General features: G+C 33.2%; 1 protein-coding gene across 1 annotated transcript; it reads left to right on the plus strand.

The window, feature by feature from the left end:
* Window positions 1-1,040: 1,040 nt before the first annotated feature.
* LOC149144046 (heavy metal-associated isoprenylated plant protein 20-like) lies at window positions 1,041-1,901 on the plus strand. The gene is made up of 2 exons (XM_089453226.1): window positions 1,041-1,179; window positions 1,379-1,901. The coding sequence occupies exons 1-2, from the start codon at window positions 1,173-1,175 to the stop codon at window positions 1,672-1,674; spliced, it is 303 nt and encodes a 100-aa protein (XP_089309352.1). The 5' UTR covers window positions 1,041-1,172; the 3' UTR covers window positions 1,675-1,901.
* Window positions 1,902-23,691: the final 21,790 nt, after the last annotated feature.

Consider the following 23,691-nt stretch of genomic DNA (forward strand, 5'->3'; position numbering starts at 1 on the left):
ATATATATATATATATATATATAATTAAATTAAATTACATTACATTACGATACCACAAAATTTACGGCCATGAGAAATCGCTACTTCGGCCATTGAACCGCCTCGTATGTTTGTCATATGATGACGGACTATCCTTCATCTTCCAAAAAAACCGTGTAATCGTGTAGAAGCGGGTGTCTCTCGCTGTTCCGTTCAAGATTTCTTTCAAGTTTCTGCTCGATGGGCGCGCTGGATTATGTATCGAGTTTGTTCGACTGCATCCCCCACTTTTATTAATTAATTATGATGTGTATTTCGTTAATTTCCAGTTTAAATGAGCATGTGATACTTTTCTGTGCTTTCTTTTTTTGGTCCTCTGGTATTTTTTCCCTGGGGTTAGAATGAATTAAGAATTCGGTAGCGGTTTTACCCTGGGGTTAGAATGGATTCAAAATTCGGTAGGGGTTGGTAGTTTTTTAGGATTAAAAATATGGTAAGGATTTGTTGTAATTAGAAGTTAGAATGGATTAACAATTCGGTAGGGGTTGATAGTTTTTTAGGATTAAAAATATGGTCGGGATTTATTGTAATTACAAGTTTTTATTAAATAATTATGATGTATATTTAGTTAATTTCCAGTTTAGATGAGTATGTAATGTTTTTTTTTGGTTCCTTTGGTTTTTTTTTCCTGGGTTAAAATGGATTAAGAATTTTCCCTGCGTTAAAATGGATTAAGAATTTGGTAGGTTTTTTTTCTGGGTTAGAATGCATTACGAATTCGATGGGGTTGGTAGTTTTTTAGGATTAAAAATATGGTAAGGATTTGTTGTAATTACAAGTTAGAATGAGTTGGAATGGATTAAAAATTGGATAGATTTGATAATTTTTTAGGGTTAAAAATATGGTAGAAATTTATTGTAATCACAAATTTGAACTTAAATTTTTTAATAAATGTTACTGGTTAAAAAATTATACTGACCAAAGTATATTTTAAATTTTAAATTATTATTTTTTTCTTAAATTGTTTCGCTATATTCCGCCCAAAACTCCAAAACCTAGACAACGCCGTAAATTTGATCCTGCAAAGCTGATCATTGTTTTAATTTCTGGAACTGGTGCAGACTGTGGTGTTGAGGGTCCGCAATATAGATTGTGACGGCTGTGAGGAGAAAGTGAGGAGGTCAGTCTCGTCCATGAAAGGTGAGCACTGAGCTTTTGGTGTGGTTCTTTAACTGGGTTTGTTCACATGGTGCATCGCTTTTAGTATTATAAATCATATTAAGATGTTCTCAGATATTATGATCAGTTATACAATACTTTATCATAAATATAAACCTTAATGGTGATTGTATCATCTCTTAGAACAACGTATCTCATGCGATGAATCTCACATACGCAGGCGTGCAATCGGTGGATGTGGACAGAAAGGAGCAAAAGTTAACCGTTACTGGATACGTGGAGGTATACAAAGTGCTAAGGAGGGTGAAGCGCACCGGTAAGCCCACGGAGATTTGGCCTTATGTACCTGCCGAAATGGCATACCATCCCTACGCTGCTGGGGCTTATGACAGGAAGGCTCCTCGTGGCTACGTTCGGAACGTGGACCCGGGTTTTCTCATGAACCCTAATCGCACAGACCAGCAGTACACTTCCATGCTCAGTGAAGACAATACGAATTCCTGCACCATCATGTAGAAGAGAGGCCATAAGCGACACAAAGCGAACAAATAGTGATCGTGTTGAGCTTCCTTGCCCTATTCCTTTATCTGTCAGCATACATACATTTTGTAATATGACCCTCAGCGTTCTTAAGAATACAAGGACTCGTCAAAAAAGACGTGTATTTCCATGAGTAACCGTGTAAAGTATAATGATTTTTCCCATGATATATGTACCCATAAGATCATTCATTTTACGAAGGTTTCAACCGTTTACTTTACAGATACGGAAGTAGACGTACTATATCTTCTCTCATTTCCGTATCCGTACTATATCTGCTCTTATTAGTCCCTGCCGGGGACTATAAGCGATCGATAGATCGCTGACTTTGGGTTGACCGCGGCGATATTGGGAAATATTTGGGCGTTTTCCTAAGTGAGAATAAGGTTTACGGGGCGGAATGGAATGGGGGTCTTATTACGCGCTTCGCATGGATCGAGGCGAATCGGAGGTGGCGCGCGTGAGGGGCACGTGGTTGCATGCGCTGTGGTCGTCTGATCGCTCGCCAGGTGTCCGTCCTCGAGATTGGGGAATGTTGCGGCTCTGTTTTACTGTCTTCGCGTCATTTGGGTTGGTATTGTTACTTGCTTGTTCGGCTGTGCAGTCTGTGCGATGGTTGCTCTGCGGTAGAGTTGCGCCCGGGTGATGTTATTTGCAGTCTGTGGGTTTTTTCGTCTGCGGTGGAGCTCCTGCCTGCTGGGTGTGCGTTTGGTAAGTTCGGCTAAGTTAATGGCATTCTGGTTGAATACTGAGGGTGTGTGTTCTGGTTAAATACTGAGGGTTTCTCTTACCTGCATGCAAGAGTCCATGGTTATTTGAGCATTATAAGTTAATGGCATGCTGGTTGAATACTGAGGGTTTGTCTTAGCTGTGGTCGGCATGCGCTGTGGTGATCTCATCGGCGGCCAGCTGTTCCTCTTCGAGATGCTGGAAATTTCGGCTTGGGTTTTACTGTCTTCGCGGCCTTTGGGTTTTACTGTCTTCGCGGCGTTTGGGTTGGTATTGTTACTTGCTTGTTTAGCTCTGCAGTCTGTGCAATTTTTCGTCTGCGGTGGAGTTCCTGCCTGCTCGGGTGTTGTTACTTGCTTGTTTAGCTCTGCAGTCTGTGCGATTTTTCGGCTGCGATGGGGTTCCTGTCTGCTCGGTGTGACTTTGGTAAGTGGTTTCTGTTACCTGCATGCAAGAGTCCATTGCTATTTGGGTTTTACCCTGTTGGGGGCCTTTGGGTTATTATGATTGCTTGGTTGTTTAGCTGTGCGGTCTGTGCGATTTTTCGTTTCTATTTGTTCTATTGTCTGTGGTGAAAACACAATGCGGTTGCTGCGTGCTGTGTTAGCTGCATGCAAGAGTCCATGGTTATTTGAGCATTATAAGTTAATGGCATTCTGGTTTAATTCTGGGGGTTTGTCTAGCTGCATGGGTTTTATGCAAATTTGGGTAAATGTCTACGGGAAGCTATGATTGTTAGCTGTATTGTTTAGAGGTTAAGTGCGGCTACTGCATCATAAATTAATGGCATTTGGATTATTATTGTGAATTCTGAGGGTTTGTCTTCTGGTTGAATACTGAGGTTTTCTCTTACATGCATGCAAGAGTCCATGGTTATTTGAGCATTATAAGTTAATGGCATTCTGGTTGAATACTGAGGATTTGTCTTAGCTGTGGTCGGCATGCACTGTGGTGGTCTCATTGGCAGCCAGCTGTTGCTCCTCGAGATGCTGGAAAGTTCGGCTTGGGATTTAGTGTCTTCGCAGACTTTGGGTTTTACTGTGTTCGCGGGCTTTGGATTGTTATTGTTAGTTGCTTGTTTACCTCTGCAGTCTGTGCAATTTTTCGTCTGCGGTGGAGTTCCTGGCTGCTCGGGTATTGTTCCTTGCTTCTTTAGCTCTGCAGTCTGTGCGATTTTTCGTCTGCGGTGGGGTTCCTGGCTGCTCGGGTATTGTTCCTTGCTTGTTTAGCTGTGCAGTCTATGCGATTTTTCGTCTGCGGTGGGGTTCCTGCCTGCTCAGTGTGGCTTTGGTAAGTTCGCCTGTATGGCATTCTGGTTAAATACTAAGAATTTTTGTTACGTGCATGCAAGAGTTCATGGTTATTTGGGTTTTACCCTGTTCACAGCCTTTGGGTTGTTATTGTTACTTGGTTCTTTGGCTCTGCGGTTTGTGCGATTCTTCCTTTCTATTTGTTGTATTGTCTGCGATGAAAACAGAATGCGGTTCCTGCCTTTTCTGAGGGTTGCTGTTACCTGGATGCAAGAGTACATGGTTATTTGAGCATTACAAGTTAATGGAATTTTGGTTGAATACTGAGGACTTGTCTTAGGTGCATGGGTTTTATGGAAATTTCAGTAAATGTCTGCGTGAAGCTGTGATTCTTAGTTGTATTGTTTACAGATTAAGTTCGGCTATTGCATTATAAGTTAATCGCATTTGGATTATTATTGTTAGTTGGTTGTTTAGCTCTACGGTCTCTACGATTTTTCCTTTGTATTTGTTGTATTGTCTGTCGTGAAAACACAATGGGGTTGCTGCGTGCTCGGTTAACTCTGTCGCAAACGTTTAGTTGCGGTTCTGTTATTCCAGGTACGACTTGTATCCCGCAACTTTCTGCTGTTGCTTTGATAAGTTCGGCCAGTGCATTATAAGTTAATGTCATTCTGGTTAAATACTGATTGTTTCTGTTACTTGCATGCAAGATTCCATGGTTCTTTGAGCATTATAAGTTAATGGCATTCTGGTTGAATACTGAGAGTTTGTCTTAGTTGCATGGGTTTTATAGAAATTTGGGTAAATGTCTGCGTGAAACTGTGATTCTTGGTCGTATTGTTTAGAGGTTAAGTTTGGCTACTGCATTATAAGTTAACGGCATTCTGGTTAAATACTGAGGGTTTCTGTTAGCTGCATGCAATAGTCCATGGTTATTTGAGCATTATGAGTTAATGGCATTGTCGTTGAATACTGAGGATTTTGTGTGCAGACTTCGTTAACCAATTTCTTCATTTGCACATTTTCTCATGGTACTGGCATAGGCTGGCTTGTGCATGCATATGGTCTAGACGAGAAGGAGTTCGAACGCTCGGCTTCGTTGCAGGTACGGTGTTATTCTACTAATTGCCTTTTGTGAATAAGTTAAACCTTAGATTAAAATGTCATGTTAGCTAGTTATAACCACATTGATTCTGATATGATGTTTAACTGCCTTGTTCTCCTTACAGAGAAAAAATTGTTTTATTATGAAAACAAAATTACATTTATTATATATGTTTCTGCATTTCACAGATATCCTTAAGCATAGGAAGTGATAAAAGTATTGCTAGCAACATATCTTGTTTCATATCGGAGCTTTGAAACGAGTTTTATCTGATAAGAAATTAGCTGCTAGATATGTCCATAAACAGTCCCATAAAAAAAAATAGATATAGGGATATGGTTAAGCATAGGAAGTGATAAAACTATGGGTGAGAAGATATGTTGCTTGATAACCAGTTTTCAAAAATGTCAATATGACAGCGTTTCATGGTCATTCTAACATACATCACAGGTTTGAAACCAGTTTTGTCTCATAAAGAATTAGGTCCTGGATATGTTCATAAACAGTGCCATAAAAAATTATAGATGTAGATATTGACATTTAAAAGACATTGCATCAGCTCTCCTTCCACTCTCTGTTGAATGGGCCAATCCCATGCTACCAAGTATAATCTTGCTTTTGACAGTCCATCAATTTCCATGTTGCTGTCTTTGTAAACATGTTCAAACATGATGTGTTAAATACTCTGTTTAAGCAAGTCAAATCTCCTGAAATATAGGTTGAAGTTTATAATTATCCAATCGATTTGTTCCATTCATTCGATTCACCACAGTTTGTGAATCATCAAAGATCTGTAATTTTTGCGAATCTTCTTTCACATGCCACAATTGCCAACAGTCTTGTGACAATTTGCTTAGGCAGATTGTTGCTGTGTTTGCCAAAGCCGTCCTTTGAACATATTACATGTTCATCATTTATATGGATTGTACCTGCAGTGTCTGATAATATTGGATGTTGTTGAGAAGCGTTATGGAAGTATGCTTATGCACTACTCGTATCTGGTTCAGTTTCCAAAAATGTCGATATGACAGCGTTATCATAGTCATTCTAGCATATATGGGAGCTTTGAAGCGAGTTTTATCTAATAAGAAATTAGCTGGTAGATATGTCCATAAACAGTCCCATGAAAAAATATAGATATAGGGATATGCTTAAGCATAGGAAGTGATAAAAGTATGGCTGAGAAGATATGTTGCTTCATAACCAGTTTTCAAAAATGTCAATATGGCGACCCTGTCATGGTCATTCTGATAGGCTGATAACGAATAGCAGGAAACTTTTTGCCTTGGTATATGTTAGAGTTGCAACCTAGCATAAATCACAGACAATACTTTTTATATTTTGACAGTTGAATTGGTGCAGCACTTATCTAAAACTCATAAATAGGTTCATGCTCAATTTATTTGACAAATGCAATTGACAATGGTGTTAGCTTTCAGAAATATTCTTAAAGTTCTGTTGCATTTGTTCATTTTGTCTTTCCATTGCTTCCTTTTGTTAACTTCATTTTCTGTTTCGATTGTTCCCTTTTGTTTACTTGCAGAAATATTCTTAGAATTATGCTCCATTTTTTTCATTATGTCTTTGCATTGTTTGCATTTCCAATTTCTTTGTTATTTACAAACAATGGCGTATCTTTTTAATATACATACATTTTGTTCAAAACAGTCACATTCAGTTTTTGCTAACTTCATTAATTTTTTTTGCAAAGCTGTACAAGACAATTGCAAAAGCCACCTCTGGTAAGCAATTGCAAATGATGGAACAAATAATAGATGTTGACAATTACAGATCCAGATTGCAATGCATTTTGCCTGAAAACATTGATATTGTATTAAAAAGAAATGGTCTTTTCAGACTAAACGCATTTTCATATACTGTAGGAGATTGTCTATTTGACTCGTTCGAAATGCTTCTGCATTTTCGTTATACTTCAAATGAATTGCGAAATGGGTTAATAGACCACTTTCTTTTTTGCTTAAAGAACAATGACGTTGAAGCAATACAATCATATCAATATGAACTAGCACCTGAGTTCCTATACGAGTTACATGGTGTTAATGATATTGGTACATATCTTCATAAAATGCGTTATTCTGCATCTACAAATATAAACGAATCTGAACGAGGTTTATGGGGTGATACCTTTTGCATACGTTGGTTAGCTAAATGGCTAGATATATCAATTGCAGTTTGGTCATTGACAAGAAAAACGAGATATTTGCTCTTCAATCAACATGAAAATGCAATTCCATATTGCATTCTCTTTCATGATGCAAATCCTGTTAGTGGTCATTATGAACCATTGGTTTACCAAAAGTTTCCAATTTTCATTTGCAATGAGTCTAATATCTACCTATCACCTATTTGCAAAGATGTTGAAAGCAATTGGATGCACATTGCAAATAATATGCTTTTAAATGGACTGACAATTGCAAAGCAAGTGACATATAATTGTGGTGACAGTCTCTTTAATGCAATTTGCTATTTAGTAGCAACATAATTCAATGCAGAGTCTTTGCGACTTTACATTGTGCAATCTTTTTGCAATGCAGTTATGCATAAGAATCAAGAAGCATTGCATTGTTTACAGCAATACCTGGTAGTTGATGCAATACACTATACAATGAATAGCAATTGGCAACAATATTTGATAAATATGGCAATGCCATATGAAAAAGGACAAGTGGAAGGCGGACCATTTTGCCTGCAATGGATATCTGTCATATTCAAAGTCAATATCCAAGTATGGTACTAATAGCTTTGTCAACTACAGTTGCGCTTATTCAAGATGCAATGATATTGTTAACATCTTGTCATTCATGACAAATACATCGCATATTCACTATCATCCAATGATACAAGAATATGTTCACAATTCTCAACAATTGTCCATGGAAACAAATGATGTTTGTAATCAATTGCATCATGGGCATGTACTAGAAAAAGAGCAATGTATATCTCAAGTACATTTTAGCAATAATATTGCATTTGAGATAGCATCTCATTTAGAGCAAATGCAACCAACTAAGGATTGTAGGCTGAATTATCACAAGCTAAAGCAATTCATACGTGAAAAACGCAAATGCAATGACAAATGCAAAAAACCATTTTCTAATAAGAAGTCAAAAAAGAAAAATGCAATACAAATTTATATCAAAAAAGTCGAAGACACGCCTAGGAATATATGTGCAGTTTGCAACAAATTGCATTTTGCAAAAAATATTAGGTTCTTCACTACAGATTTGCAAGAAAAGCATATGGATTTGACGTTGAACAATAGGAGCTTTAACAATGAAAACATATGTGTTTCTTGCAAGAAAGCACTTGACAATGGAAAGCTGCCACAATTTGCAATTTGGAAAGCTGTTCACAATTCTCAACAATTGTCCATGGAAACAAATGATGTTTGTAATCAATTGCATCATGAGCATGTACTAGAAAAAGAGCAATGTATATCTCAAGTACATTTTAGCAATAATATTGCATTTGAGATAGCATGTCATTTAGAGCAAATGCAACCAACTAAGGATTGTAGGCTGAATTATCACAAGCTAAAGCAATTCATACGTGCAAAACGCAAATGCAATGACAAATGCAAAAAACCATTTTCTAATAAGAAGTCAAAAAAGAAAAATGCAATACAAATTTATATCGAAAAAGTCGAAGACACGCCTAGGAATATATGTGCAGTTTGCAAAAAATATTAGGTTCTTCACTACAGATTTGCAAGAAAAGCACATGGATTTGACGTTGAACAATAGGAGCTTTAACAATGAAAACATATGTGTTTCTTGCAAGAAAGCACTCGACAATGGAAAGCTACCACAATTTGCAACGCCCGAACAAATAAGACGTAACATTTCATTGCCAACTGTAAATATACTTTCAGAGCTAGAAGAAAGACTTGTGTCATTGAGAATTGCATTTGCACAAATCAGACAATGGGGACATAGACGGTCACAAATTGGCTTAACGGGATCAATTATCAATGTACCAGTTCATATGGACATTGTGCAAAAAGCATTGCCACAATATCTAAATGATACAATGACAATTGCAGTTGCATTGAAAAGAAGATTGCAATACAAAAATGCATACCAAACAGGCAAAGTACGTCCCACTATTGTCATGAAGGCATTGAACGAACTATGTTCTAGAAGTCTTTATAAAGCTAGCAACATTTGTATAAATGAGAATTGGGCCCATGTTTTACAAGAGGATAATGAATACATTGTACAAAATTCAAACAGTGACAATGAAAGTGATACAGATAGTGATGCAAATAATGAAGCACCTACTGAAACATTGGTGCATGGATTAATAGAATCACAACGCATCTACGATCTGCAAGACAAGATTATTGAAGTCGCCCCTGCTGAAGGACAACGACCATTAGGCATCTTCAAGGACAAATATGCAGAAGAAATGAACTTTCCAACATTATTTTATGGTGATGCACGTGATCATGACATCACAAATAGGTCTACTTACCAAAAAATTGTCCAATGGGAATTGTTACAAGCAAATGGTGACTTCCAATATCATACAACAAATTTGTTTTTCAAGACAATGCGAATAATAATTGATAAAGTGCTTTCTTGCATATGGGTGCGAATAAGAAAGGGACAACTAAAAGGCAGGAAAATATTAGCAAAAGATGTCAAGTATCGAGCAAATTTGGAAAAGTTATTGAAATCTGACATTGGATACATAGATTTAAAAAACATTCACATATCTTCTGACCATTTGGAACAAATTAGGAAAAACATATTTGCAATGATACGACAACTAGGCCCTCCAACTTTCTTTGTGACATTCACAAGTGCAGAACATCGATGGAAACCATTAGTAGATACACTTGTCACATTGTTTAGAAATAAAGCAAAAAGAAGTGCTATTGATATATTAGAAGATGATGACATTGACTACCTTATAAGAAAATATCCAGTCACATGTAGCCAATACTATAGACATAGAATTAATGCTATAAAGCGATTGATATCTCAAGATACTACATTCTTTGGAAAAATATCTGATTACTATTTTGTAACAGAATTCCAAAATAGAGGAACTAAACATGAACATGGACTGTTATGGATAGAGAATGCTCCAATATATGGAAAAGAAAGCAACTCAGAAATTGAGAAGTTTGTTGACAATTACATCACTTGTAATACAAATCATTTGGAGCCAGATGTTGCTAAATTGCATAAACATCGCCATACAAAAAGTTGTAAGAAGCAAAAAAATTCAAATTGCAGATACAACTTCCCCATGCCACCAATGAAATCAACAATGATCATTGAACCAACCAATGCAAAAAATACAAAAGTTGTAGAGAAATCAATATCGTTTTTTGCATTCTTGGGGCAAACAAACTACAATGACTCAACAACACATGACGATTTCCTCCTAGAAATAGGATTGCTACAAAATGAGTACATAGAGCTATTGCAACATACAGTAAAGCAACCAACAATTTTCTTGAAACGAAAACCTTCTCACATTTGGAATAACAGTTTTGCAAACAATATCCCTGCTTTATGGAATGCAAATACAGATGCACAATTTGTGCTGAATGCATATGCTGCAGCATCATATTGCAGTTCATATATGGCCAAAATTGACAAGTCTATGACAAATGCATTTAGAAGAATACGGAAAGAGCATCAAAAAGATGAAATTGATGCTATGCAAATGATTCGTAAACTTGGAAATACATTACTCAATCTACAACAAATGTCAGCTCAACAAGCAGTGCATATAGCACTTTCATTGCCATTGAATTCTAGTTCAAGGGAATGCATATTTGTCAACACGTCTCCAGTTGATGAACGCACGTTTATGCTTAAACCACCTATTCTTTTGAAACAAGAACCTGATGATTCAGAAGATGTTATGTGCCATTCCATTGTTGACTACTACATTGGACGACCAAGTTCCATTAGCAAAATTTGCCTTGCTGAATTTGTATCAAATTACAAGAAAAATGGCAAACCGATATCTAAAAGGAAAAAACCAAATGTTATACGATTTGTCAAATATAACAAACACAATGATATTGAAAACTTTTGTCGAGAGAAATTATTGTTATATCTGCCATTTGAAAATTGTGAAGATACATTGAAACAAGAATTGGCTACATGGCTCTCTGCATATACATTACATGAAAAAACAATTCAAGTTAATGAAGCCAAATTTACATATAACATCAATCCAACATGGGGTGATTTAGAGACTGCAACAAATGAGCAAATTAGTTCTTTGAGTGCTAACGAAATGAATATGCAAAATCAAGAGAACAATTCGCATTATGAGGAATATGATTTGCAATCGGACTTGCAATTTCCAAAACAATTTGAAATGAAGAAAAAAATCAATCTTGGATTTCAAATTACTGCCCATCCATTTTTAATGGAGAACAATGAATATTACAAACTTAGAAGAATCTTGAACAAAGAACAACAAGCAATTGTAAAAGACATTGCAATTAAAAAAAAAAAAAACCCCAAGGAACCAATTTACCTTTTTATTACAGGTGGAGCAGGTGTAGGTAAAACGCTCACAGCAAAAGCAATTTTCCAAATGCTTATACGAATTTATGATTCACAAAACACAACTGATCCTATGAAACCAAAAGGTCTAATATTAGCATACACAGGAAAAGCTGCATATAATGCAGGTGGAACAACAATCCATTTTGCATTGCTAATGCCTTTTAACAAGTCTCAACTATTCTCGCTGAGCAAAGAAGTATTGGACAACTTATCAAAGCTATATCAAGAATTGCAAGTAGCTTTCATAGATGAGATCTCGATGATTGGAAGTCGGTTCTTATATTCTATTGACAATAGACTCAGAAACATAAAACATGTCCAAACAAAATACTTTGGGAACATTGACATCATATTTTGTGGTGATTTCTATCAAGCTCAACCTATCCAAGACTCTCTTATTTTTGAACAACCAACAATCAACAATCAAACAATAACACATGATTTCTGGAAGGATAATGTCAAGTGCTTCCAATTGCATATGACAATGCGACAAACAAATAAGAGATTCATATCAGTGTTAAATAGAATGCGAACAAATTGTCAAACATCTGAAGATATAACATACATGAATACAAGTTGCATGCGCCCTCTACCAAATGATCCAACATTTCCCTACTTATTTTACAAAAACAAAGATGTTGCAATGCATAACAAGAAAATGTTGATGCTAATGCCTGGCAAAGAAATTTTGATTCATGCAATTGACGAAAATCAAGAGAATAACGACAATTTCATAGCTCATCAACATACAGCTATTTTGCCACCACAGCTTTTGATAAAGTTGAACATGTTAGTTGAAATGTATGCTTGCAATTATGATGCAGCAGATGGGCTAGTGAATGGTGCAGATGGAATAGTTAAAGCATATACACATACAAATAAGGTCGATGTTCTATGGATTAAGTTCCATGACCTTAACATTGGTCATCGACAATCTAGAAAACTAGGTCATTTGTACACTTCAGAGATAGCGCATGACTGGACACCAATATTGCGAATATCAAAACCAATGCCTATGACATCAAAGATGGCACCATTGAAAATACGAAAACAATTTCCAATTCAGCTTGCATGTGCACGCACAATACATAGATCACAAGGCTTAACCTTGGATAGACTTGCATTCGACCCTACTGGAGTACAAGTGCATGGTCTAGTATACACAGCACTGTCATGTGTCAGAAACATAGAATCATTGTATTTGCTTAATCCTCTTAAACATAGCAACTTCAAGGTCAAGCAAAAAGTAAATTCTGAAATGCAACGTTTGCAAACCACTGCAAAATGGCAACTAGAATATGATTGTTCATCAATACAGTCATTGCGGTCCATCTTTATTCTTTCATTGAACACTCGCAACCTTTGTTCGCATCTTATTGACATATACAATGACTATGACACAATGCAATCTGATATCTTGTGCTTACAAGAAACACATATGTTGTTGTCTATGCAAAATGAATACTTCAAAAATTCCAATTGCATCTCAAGTTGCATTAAGCATGGAGTAATGATATTGATAAAGAAAAATATCATTATCCTTGAACATACCCATTTTGAAGACTGCTTTGTAGAAGCATTGTTTGCAAAAATAAAAGTTCACACATTGCAAATTGCAATACTCAATATATATGCATCGCCACATGCAAACCTAAACAATATCCTCAACGTCATTGGAAAAGCCTTATACCAGTTAGATCTGAACAATATCACAGTTATACTAGGGGACTTCAATATTGATATGGTGCATTGCAATCAAAAAACAAACCAACTAGAAACCTACATGCAAAACAACAATCTTCATTTCCTAGTTGACAAAAGTAATAGCATGCACAAATCATTGATTGACCATGTTTGGGCAAATCTAGGCAATATAAAGTATAGAATTTTCGTATTGGATGCATATTGGTCTGACCATGATGTACTATCTCTTGTCCTTGACCTATGATATACACATGAAACAGTTTACAAAATTCCAAATTTTGGCATTTTTGCAATACTTCATTGGTTTTACCATACCTATTTTACTAAAGAAAACTACAATATCCTTTTGTGGTAAACGAAGTGATAACAACATACATACTATGCATTCTATTCTACATTTAGATATATGGCATTCTGTATTGATCAATGCAACTTGTTCCAAAGACAACCTTTTCAATTAACCAACACAACTATCCTACCATAAATTTGCAGATATGACCTCATCTATTTATGCATGCAGATTCTGCTTGTAAAACCCTTTTCAATTGAACAGAACGACCAAGAAAAAAGAACAACAACATGCAACATAAACAAACAGAGTATATTCTTTTTGCCCTTCCTCTTCTATGGATCTTGTCTTTTTGTTCAAGTTTACTTTTATATGTTCTTTTGACTTGTACTAAATATGTCTTGCTATTCTATAACATAGCATAAATCTTGAGAAAGGAAATGAAACAATTGAAGAAATAGAATGCATAAGCCAATTAGAAAGCGCAAACGAACCACTTGTTTTCCAAAGGTATGTCTATGAGAACCACACAAAAATGGTAATCTGTATTTAGAATATTAATGTCTGGTATATATGCATTCTATTTTTAGTTTTTACATATGTATGGTTCTATGCTTTTAATGTTCTTGTTCAGTTTTTACTTCTGCTTTGCACTAAATATATGTTACTATTCTATAACATAGCCTAAATCTTCAGAGACGAAATGAAACAATTGAAGAAATAGAATGCATAACGCAATTAGAAAGGGCAAGCCAACCACTTGTTTTGCAAAGGTATGTCTATGACAACTATACAAATATGCTGATTTGTATTTAGAATAATAATGTTCAGCAAGACATGTTTATGACAACTATACAAATATGCCAATTTGTATTTACAATGTTAATGTTTAGTATATATCCATTCTATCTTTACACATGTATGGTTCTATGCTTTTAATGTTGCTTGTTAACTGTTTACTTCTATATGCTCTTTGAAACCGAACTAAATATATGTTCCTATTCTATAACATAGCATAAATGCTGAAAAAGGAAAACAAAAAACTGAAGAAATAGACCACATAAGTCAATTAGGAAAGGCAAACCAACCACTTGCTTTGAAAAGGTATGTATGACAACTATACACATATGCTATTTTCTATTTAAAATATTAATGTTTACCATATATATCTCCTCTTTTTACATATCTATATTTAAATGTATATATGTCAGATTAGTGTTTGCTATATATATCTTCTCTTTTTACATATCTATATTTAAATGTATATAAATTAGAAAATCTTGGACGAGTGAAGAAAGCACTAGTAGTAAGTTCCCCCAAACAATGCAGCAAGAAGACATGTACAGGTTGCATATCAGAATTTCTTTATTGATTGCTTATCACAAAATACATGTGATAATATCCACACCATATTGAACCATGCGTTTGCTTGTGTTAGTCCAACTCAAACAATCAGAGCCAAACTTCATTCAACAAACGTGCAAAATGATACATCAAAAAGGTATGCATATGAAACACAATCCTCTAATCTATTTCTAGTTATTCAGTCTTTAGGAGAAACATAGTATTCTACAAATGTTTATAGCAATTTCTAACTAGGCAATTTTAATAGGCAAAAACAGATACTGCCAATTAAAGTATCGATTGAAGATCTCAATAGTCGTAAAACTGGGCAGCTATTTGTTGGAGACATAATGGTTGTCTATAGTGCATTCCTTGATAAAGCAAACAAATCACGTCAAGTATTGCGAGCTGATTTGACAGATGATCAAGGAATGATGACTATAACGTTGAGTGTACCTGCACATTTGGTCGAGCGACATGAACACAAAATTTTGCAAGGCAACAGCATCTCAATTACAAACTTCAGAATATTGCCTAAAAGTGTTTATGATCGCGGTGACTGTGACAAAATAATATTGCTTACTGAATCAAGTATCATACAAACTGTAGCTGAAGTTTGCAAAGAATATCATTTCATTCCCAATACAACCATTAGGCAATTTGCAAACAAAAAAGAAATGTACCCAATTGGCACAATCGCTGCTGCCGTTACACTTGCCAAACGAGTTGGATTGCATTACATACTCCATATCAAAGACGAAGATTCTGAAGACGACAATGCAACTGTATGTATTCAGATGTTATTTATTCTTAATTGTCAATAAATAACATGCATCACTTCAATAGATAGTTGTTCTAATTTGTCCATAGTTTTTGTAATTTGTCTTCTGCAATTGCAATCTTTCAATGCATACAAACAATGTAGTTGCATATTACTTCTTGTATTTCTCAATACATAGCAATTTCTGTTCTGCAGTTGCAACTCTTTGACACATATGAACAATTTTTCGTTTCAATCGAAAAACAATTGCAAAAAGGACACCTTCCGCTGATTCTTTTCAAAAATTTAACAAAAAAGGTAAACACCACAGAAACAATATTCAGAGCATCAAAGTCAACGTTCATGACTGAACTGAACACAGATGCACTCAACAACCTCACAAAACTAACTACATCTACCCATGCTGTAAGTATAGCAATAATAATGTTTTTGCCGCATTTGCATTTGGCATGTAATAATCAAAATTAACGTTTGAATGTTTTATAAACAGGTCGAAGGTATTCTGACCACAACAAATCCATATTCAACTCCTTTCGAACCTGTTTGTGGAATTTGTAACTGTCCAGTGAATTCATCCATAGCAATATCCAATGGAACAATTTTCTGTTCACAATGCAATGATAATTGCCCTTTCGTCTACAAGCATTGTATAAATGCTGTAATAGAATCCATTACAAATAACTTTGTCCAATGCATTATCAGGGAGCCCTTATTACATGACTTGCTTCCTGATTTAAAATCAATGTCATATGAGACATATTTGCAACAGAAAGCTACCACTGTTTACATTTTACGTGACTTCAAAATTCAGAGCAAGTTCACACTCAATGAAGATGACGAACTATTACATGTCAACTAACAAATGGAAGGTACATCAACATATGCCTTAACATATTTTCTCTCAAATATGTCCTCTCTTCAATTTACAGTGTTATCTTTTTGTTCTAACTAACCATTTGATATACAGATTACAAAATCCAGGAGCATGGCAGCCTTCAGATCCATAACAAATGCAAAAGTAATATGGCCATGTTTCTTCATATTATGCTGTCACGATAATACAAGTATTTGACTTGCAATTTTGAGTCATTTACAAACATAATGTAACGCAACAGTTGATTTTGAGTCATTTACAAAGATTTTGTGTTTGTAATGTTTCTGTTTCTGTTCTCTATCTCAAAAAAGGCTACAAAGTCTTTATCCATATGTGTTTGTAATGTTTTTGTTTCTGTTCTCTATCTCAAATGGAACACATTCTGCATCATGCTTCAAGCTTGACAACGAGAGATTGTCTTGTCAGCTTTTGTATCTATATTTTTGTTGCATTTTAAAAACTGCCATGTTTCATTTAAACTATATCATTGAATATAGCAAATGCAACATCAGTTGAGCAATAATTTTGTATGTACAACTGCTGACTGCAAACAGCAAAGATTCCATAGATTGATTAAATGACAAATCGTATATTGAATCAGCTAGTCATTTCTGTCTGCTCGTATGTTATGGCTGAATGCTAGGTTAGTTTTTGTTTCTTGCATAATGTAGCTAACGGTTCAGGAAACAGATGTAGAAAGTCTTTATACATGTCTATTTGTATTGTTTCTGTTATCTTGTATTTGAGATCGAAGGCATTCTACAACATGCTTGAAGCTAGACTTTATAAATAGCATCAAACTATATGCACTTTAAAATGAATATATGTTGTTTGAAAATGCAATTATGGCATAATGCATTTGGTATTATTACTGCTTACCTGGGGCTATATGCAATCGATCAATTGCTAACTGTTACTTGATATGCATGATTTTTCATTATAATAGCATTATAACCTTAACCCAAATGAAAGTTTTGGGCTCGAAAGGTTTTGTTTTATATTACCTATGTTTCTGTTTACTGTTGGCTGTACAATTTGCTTAAATTTTTTCCATGTTGCTAAACACATCTGATTCAAAGTCAAATGTACAGTTATATTTTTGAAACAAATGCTGCAGGATAACTGCTTTGCATAAAATCTGGTAACATTACGAGGAAACAATTTATCCCACAGACCATGTGAATATGCCATATATCTGGAGACTGCTAACATGATTTGTAGTTTACAATCTGAACAATGCTCACATGGTTTCCAATCTACAACGGACAAAGGACACAATGGCTAATGTACATTTCTGGTAGCTTCCACTCATTCCATTGGTATTCTTCCTCAGAGTCAATGTTGAAATTCAAATGAGTAAGTTTATCTGAACCCATTTCATTTTTTACATCATTTGAAATCGAAACCTTATTTCAGAAGTCTATGGCTTTGTAGGTTCATGCTTTTGATCTCTCCTTGTGCAATGCCATGTTTAACTAGTTAGCATGAATATGGAATTTGTATTTGCTGTTGGTGGAGTTCCTGTTCTGCTTGTCTAGCTTGACATTATTTTGAAATCTTGTTGTCTAATTAGCAGCACTGTTGCAATGACTTCTGAAATGAAACACAGAACAACTGCCAATATTAGAATATTACCTCACAAAAGGCAAGTAGAATCTGCAACTATTTCATGGTCTTTCTGTTTGCAACTATTTCAGGTTTTTTTTGCAAATACCATATCCAGACATCTTTGTTTCATTTATCAATCAAGATATTATTAAATGCAAAATTGAGTTGAGATGTTTTAGGTTACACTTCCATGTTATTTCAGTTTTGCATAATTTGACTACTGTTTTGACTCAACAAGTTTATATGCATCAGCAAATGCTTTTGATGATATAAAATGCAATTCGCGACAGAGCATGATGATGATGTCACTCGTGAGAGGTACACAACATTTGCAGAATTTTGTCAATTGCTGCTATCATACTGCTTTTGCTGATCACTATTTCTGTACTAATGTCCTTGGCATTGTATATCACCTTTGGCAGTGTAACAGCAACTGGTCAGCTTATCACAACAACTGCAGTTGAAGTTGTAACATCTGAATGCACAGTTGCAGCCGTTCTAGGAAAGTCTGGAAGTGATCTTGTTAAAATTCAGCACTTAAGCTACTACAAAGAACCATAAATTTCTGCAAATTCCTTGGCATCCCCTTCAACTGAAATTTTTGATACATGCAAAGTTGGAATGAAGTGTTGTCATTGCTGACAAAATCAGATTGTATTGACAGAATGTCAAAATGTTACAACACAAATCCTATGTTCTTAAATGATCATCTTGTATCTAAACATTCATCTAGTCAAATGTTGTATTAATTATTAGTCAATAAAAATTGCCATTGGCAATTTTTATTTTGTCTCTATGACTGTTGACTCATTATGCTAATGTTTAATGCATTAATTATTAGCCAACAAAAATTGGCATTGGCAGTTTTTATTTTGTCTCTATGGCCCTTGATTCAGTATGCTAATGTTTAATAAATTGGCATCTTTATCTGTTATAGATTTGATTTTATGCAGAAAACCAATGTTATAATTCAATTTGAACAAGTTCCATAAATATAAATTACTATCTGCTATATTTAGTTACTTGAAATCATTTATCTAATATTTGGGTTTGTTTCTTTCTAATATTTGATAGCCATGTTGCTCATGCTTTATCATCATTTACTATTTTCTATCTACTATATTTAGTTACTTGATTGGCCCATGCCTTAGCATCACAACGATGTTAATTATGATAAACACTTTTTACTATTATTAATCATGATACACATGTCAATTATAATTAAATTTCAATATCTCTCATCCAATATAAAAATATTCTTATTATTTATTTTTATTTAATTCTAATATCACACTCTATCTTTAATGTTTAAACAAATAATGCATTTTATAATTTAAATTAGCCATATAATATTAAATACTGCTTATCCATTCATATTTAATTATAACTATTAAACTATTTATAGTTTTAACTAACTATAAATTTCCTATAATATTTTTATTATTCAGTATTCATAGTGCAAAGTTTACACTTCCAATCACAAAGAAATAAAATTCCTTGAATAAAAAGATTCCCACATTGAAATGAACTCTTATCTATTTTTTAAAACACTATTAACTGAATATGACTTTCATAATTTATAACATGTAATATCATTTCTCCTAGTTGTGTTAACCTGCAATAATTAGCTTATACCAAGGCAAGCCTTTCTTGTCACCACTTATAAAGTTTAATAACATAATAACTTTTATAAAATCAAGCTGCAAAAACATTATTTCTAACTAAAAAATAGAGTAATTTGAAGTGCTATAGTCAATCTCCATTTTTTTATTATTTTCAATTATCTCAATTTTCGTCATTCTATATGTCATCATACTTCCTATGCCTATGCTATTAAACTATAGCCCCTTATTAAGATAATCACAAAATAGAAAAACAACTATGTTTAATGGCATCTGTTTATCTGTGATGTAAGTCCTTTCACAACACCAAAAGATAATGAATATTTTCTTGCAGATCATGATTTGTTTATTTTAGTTTTTAATTTATAAAATAAACTTATCAAAATTGCTTTGCTATTGTACTTAGATCCAATATTTACTACCCCAAAGATATAAAAAAGACAAAAAGTCATGTCCTTTTGCATCACAACAAATTATTAATTATATGCAACAAATTACTAATTAGAAATTAGATACAAGGTCTATTCTCTTTGCTGATTTGTAATTGGAGAAATTTAAAATTCACACTAAAGTTATGATAAACAATATTTTAGAATAAATATATCTTTTGTTCTCTTGACCATGAAATAATTCGCCAATCATTGACATTAACCTGAATGGTATCGCTTATGTCCAAACATGTTACTAGATATCTAATCTTTCAATCATGGGTCCAAGACTCCATAATTTTTAAATGCTTACGTTCTTCTTTGACTTCCGACAATCATTTATCTAAATATTGAACACTCTCCACCACGGATTTAATTATCAAATTTATACTCATAATAATGTTTATTTGCTGATTATCATTTTATGAATATTTCCATAATATTCAAATCTAAAAAAATAACAAAATTCTATCTTTTATGCACCATTAAAATACATAAGTTACTTTAACACTCTTTAATTCTTCATACGCATTATTATTACCTTTTATACCTTTTCCCCGTCAAAGTTTCCATGATTCAATCTTAAATTTTATCACATTTTAATTATTAATCTACACATTTTCTAAATCATGACACATTGAAATATTACATCTAAAACTAATCTTACATTTATCACAATTTTTATTTAACCAACTCAAATTTCATTATATTTTACTGTTTGCATAAAGTCAAAAAGTCCATACAACAATTTGCTATTCAATTCACTAAACCTTAATAAAAGTAAACATGCCTAAAACATACTTGTACTGCAAACACGCTCTAATGATAATGCAAACTAAATACAAGTTAAATCTCAACCGGCAGGGACTAGCGCCACCACAATGGCTCCTTGTTTGGATTTGTGGCTTTTGAGAAGGAAATATGTATTTTTATGATTGAGTTCTTAACCCCACTTGAATTATAATAAATATTAAATTTTATAAGATAATATTAAAATCAATATATATATTAATATATATATTTATATTTATATTTATATTTATATTTAGTAGTTTATAAATATTAATTTATGAAAGACAGATATATATTTATTTAGTAATAGATATCATATTGTTTTAATTTTTTATTATTATTATTATATTAATTATGTGGTTAGATATGTGTTTTTTGGAATAAGGTTTATTTAATTTTAATTTAATAATCAATAATTTTTAGGTGGATAGTAAGGATTTAATTTTTATAGAATATTATTATCATATACACAAATAAAACACTCAAAAAAATTCGAAATAGTTATGTTTTTTTTTCTGTTTTAATAAAATTCATTAATTAAAAAATGTAATATAAAATGAGTTATGATTTTTTAAGCATGTGTTATTGAATATCCATAATAAAGTGGAAGTGAATCTCAATGGTTAAGAATCTTTTCACATGTTTAAAGTTATAATTTAGTTAATTCTTATGATTTTTATTTTATTTTAGCAACTTGATGAAGTAAGTGTTTGATGCTTGTTATGGCTTGATGCCTATCATCATTTCTCAACCATTTAATTTATATGGTTTACCCAATTTAAACATATAAACATTTAATAAAAACATGTAACTAAATTATTAACCCTAAAGATTCACCTTCATTTTACCACGGAGATTCTTAATTTGTAAATAGACTTTCTTACAACACCATGGGCTAATACCATGATTTATTAATAGCACATGTTAAAAAAATGAGCATAACTAAATTGTGACTACTACTAAAAAAATTTTAGAATATTTCGTGGAGATTAAATCCCAACCATCCACCTAATAATTATTGATAATTAAATTAAAATTTTGGAAGTCATATTCTAAAATAAATAAATCTAGAGATAAAATAATAAAAACTATGACTTCCAAAAACCTTTAAAAAAAAAAAAATTGAATCAAATAAATCTCTATTAAACTCCAAATTTTAAAAGTAAATTTCAAAATTTTTAAATTTCTCCTTTAACAAATTATTAAATTACAAATCTTCTAAATTATTAAAAAATCATAATATTAAGTTATATCCACAATGCTCCCAATCAAATGAACCTCTATTAAACTCCAAATTTTAAAAGTAAATTTCAAAATTTTTAAATTTCTCCTTTAACAAATTATTAAATTACAAATCTTCTAAATTATTAAAAAATCATAATATTAAGTTATATCCACAATGCTCCATCAAATTATCTTGTGACCATCGTAACGATATCATTCGCTGAATTCATAAATTATCGAATCATATAAATGTTAACCTAAATCCTTTATATCTTTATTTCCTTTTTGTTCTCTTCTAAATTTTAGTTTAAAACATTGCTTTTTTAAGTTTATTCTTTTTTATTTGTCTTATTTAAAATATTTAAAAACGAAAAATAGTTTAAAAGCTATCTATATATATATTAAATTAATTTGATATATGACTTATTACTTAAAATGTAATTACGAAATTAATGAAAATTAAATAAATATTAGAAAATAAAGCAAATGTAAAAGTTGAATAAATCAAATTGGGAGAGGGAAAAAAGAAACTAATGAAAAGAAGTAGGTCTTCCCTTATCTTTAAGGAGGTAAACATACTATGTTTTTTTTATTTGGATTTGCCGTTTTTGAGAAGGAAACATATGTTTTAGTTATTAAACCCACTTAAATTATAATAAATATTAAATATTGAATTTTATAATGATAAAATTAAAATCAAAATAAATATTAATGTATTTATATAAATTAAATAGTTTATAAATATTAATAAACATTAATTTATGGAAGGCATAAATATATTTATTAGTATATATCATATTGTTAATATTTTTGAAAAAAACATAACATAAACTAAATTATAATATTATTTTAAATTATTATTATTATTATTATTAATGATATGGTTAGATATATGTATTTTGGTATAGGGTTTTCTCAATTTTAATTTAATAATCCATCATTTTTAGTTTGATAGTAAGGATTTAATTTTCATAGAATATTTTTAGCAATATACAAAAATAAAAAGTTGAGAATTATTTTCAAAATAATTATGTTTTTTTTGTCTTTTTAATTAAGTTCATTAAATGGAAAAGCTTTGTCCTCAAAGCTTATCACTGACCTGCTTTGTTCTCGAGCTTATTGCTGATCTTTTTCTTCATGTTGCACTTGTTATCTCAGCATATAGCTGCACACATACAGATTCAGAGGGGAACAATGGCAAGCAATGGTTTTGAACTCGCGTCGATCAAGCGCATCCAGGAGGATCCTTCGAGCTACAGATCCACGCAATGGGGCCAGATCTGGAGGGTCTGCGAGTCGGAGCAAGAGCTGGGAACGTGGGGAATGAAGCAGGGACAGCAGAAACCGTTATGGAGTCAGACTGCGGGGGCTCATCTCTGGCATGCAACCTCTCCCATGCTGTATGATCCCTCAAGATATAACAGACTTGCTCTCGTCAACATCCAGCAAGTTTTCAGAGCGGATCCAGGCGAGAACTATTTCCGCGCGTTACCTCAAAGAATCCAGGACGAGTTTTCTGTCGATAGGCACGATTTCAGGCGGGTTCAAAAAAATGGAACGGCCCAGAACGTGGATGGGTTGGGTTCTGTGGTTTTTCCAACTGTTTTGATCGCTGCAAGGGGAGTGCATGTTCCAGATCTGCCCCCCATCTCAACGGATTGGCTCAAACAGTATAGATCT

This window comes from Pinus tabuliformis, chromosome X, assembly GCF_031772625.1.
Source record: "Pinus tabuliformis cultivar Carrire ecotype Pingquan chromosome X, CPIR1, whole genome shotgun sequence".
NCBI classification, from domain to species: domain Eukaryota; kingdom Viridiplantae; phylum Streptophyta; class Pinopsida; order Pinales; family Pinaceae; genus Pinus; species Pinus tabuliformis.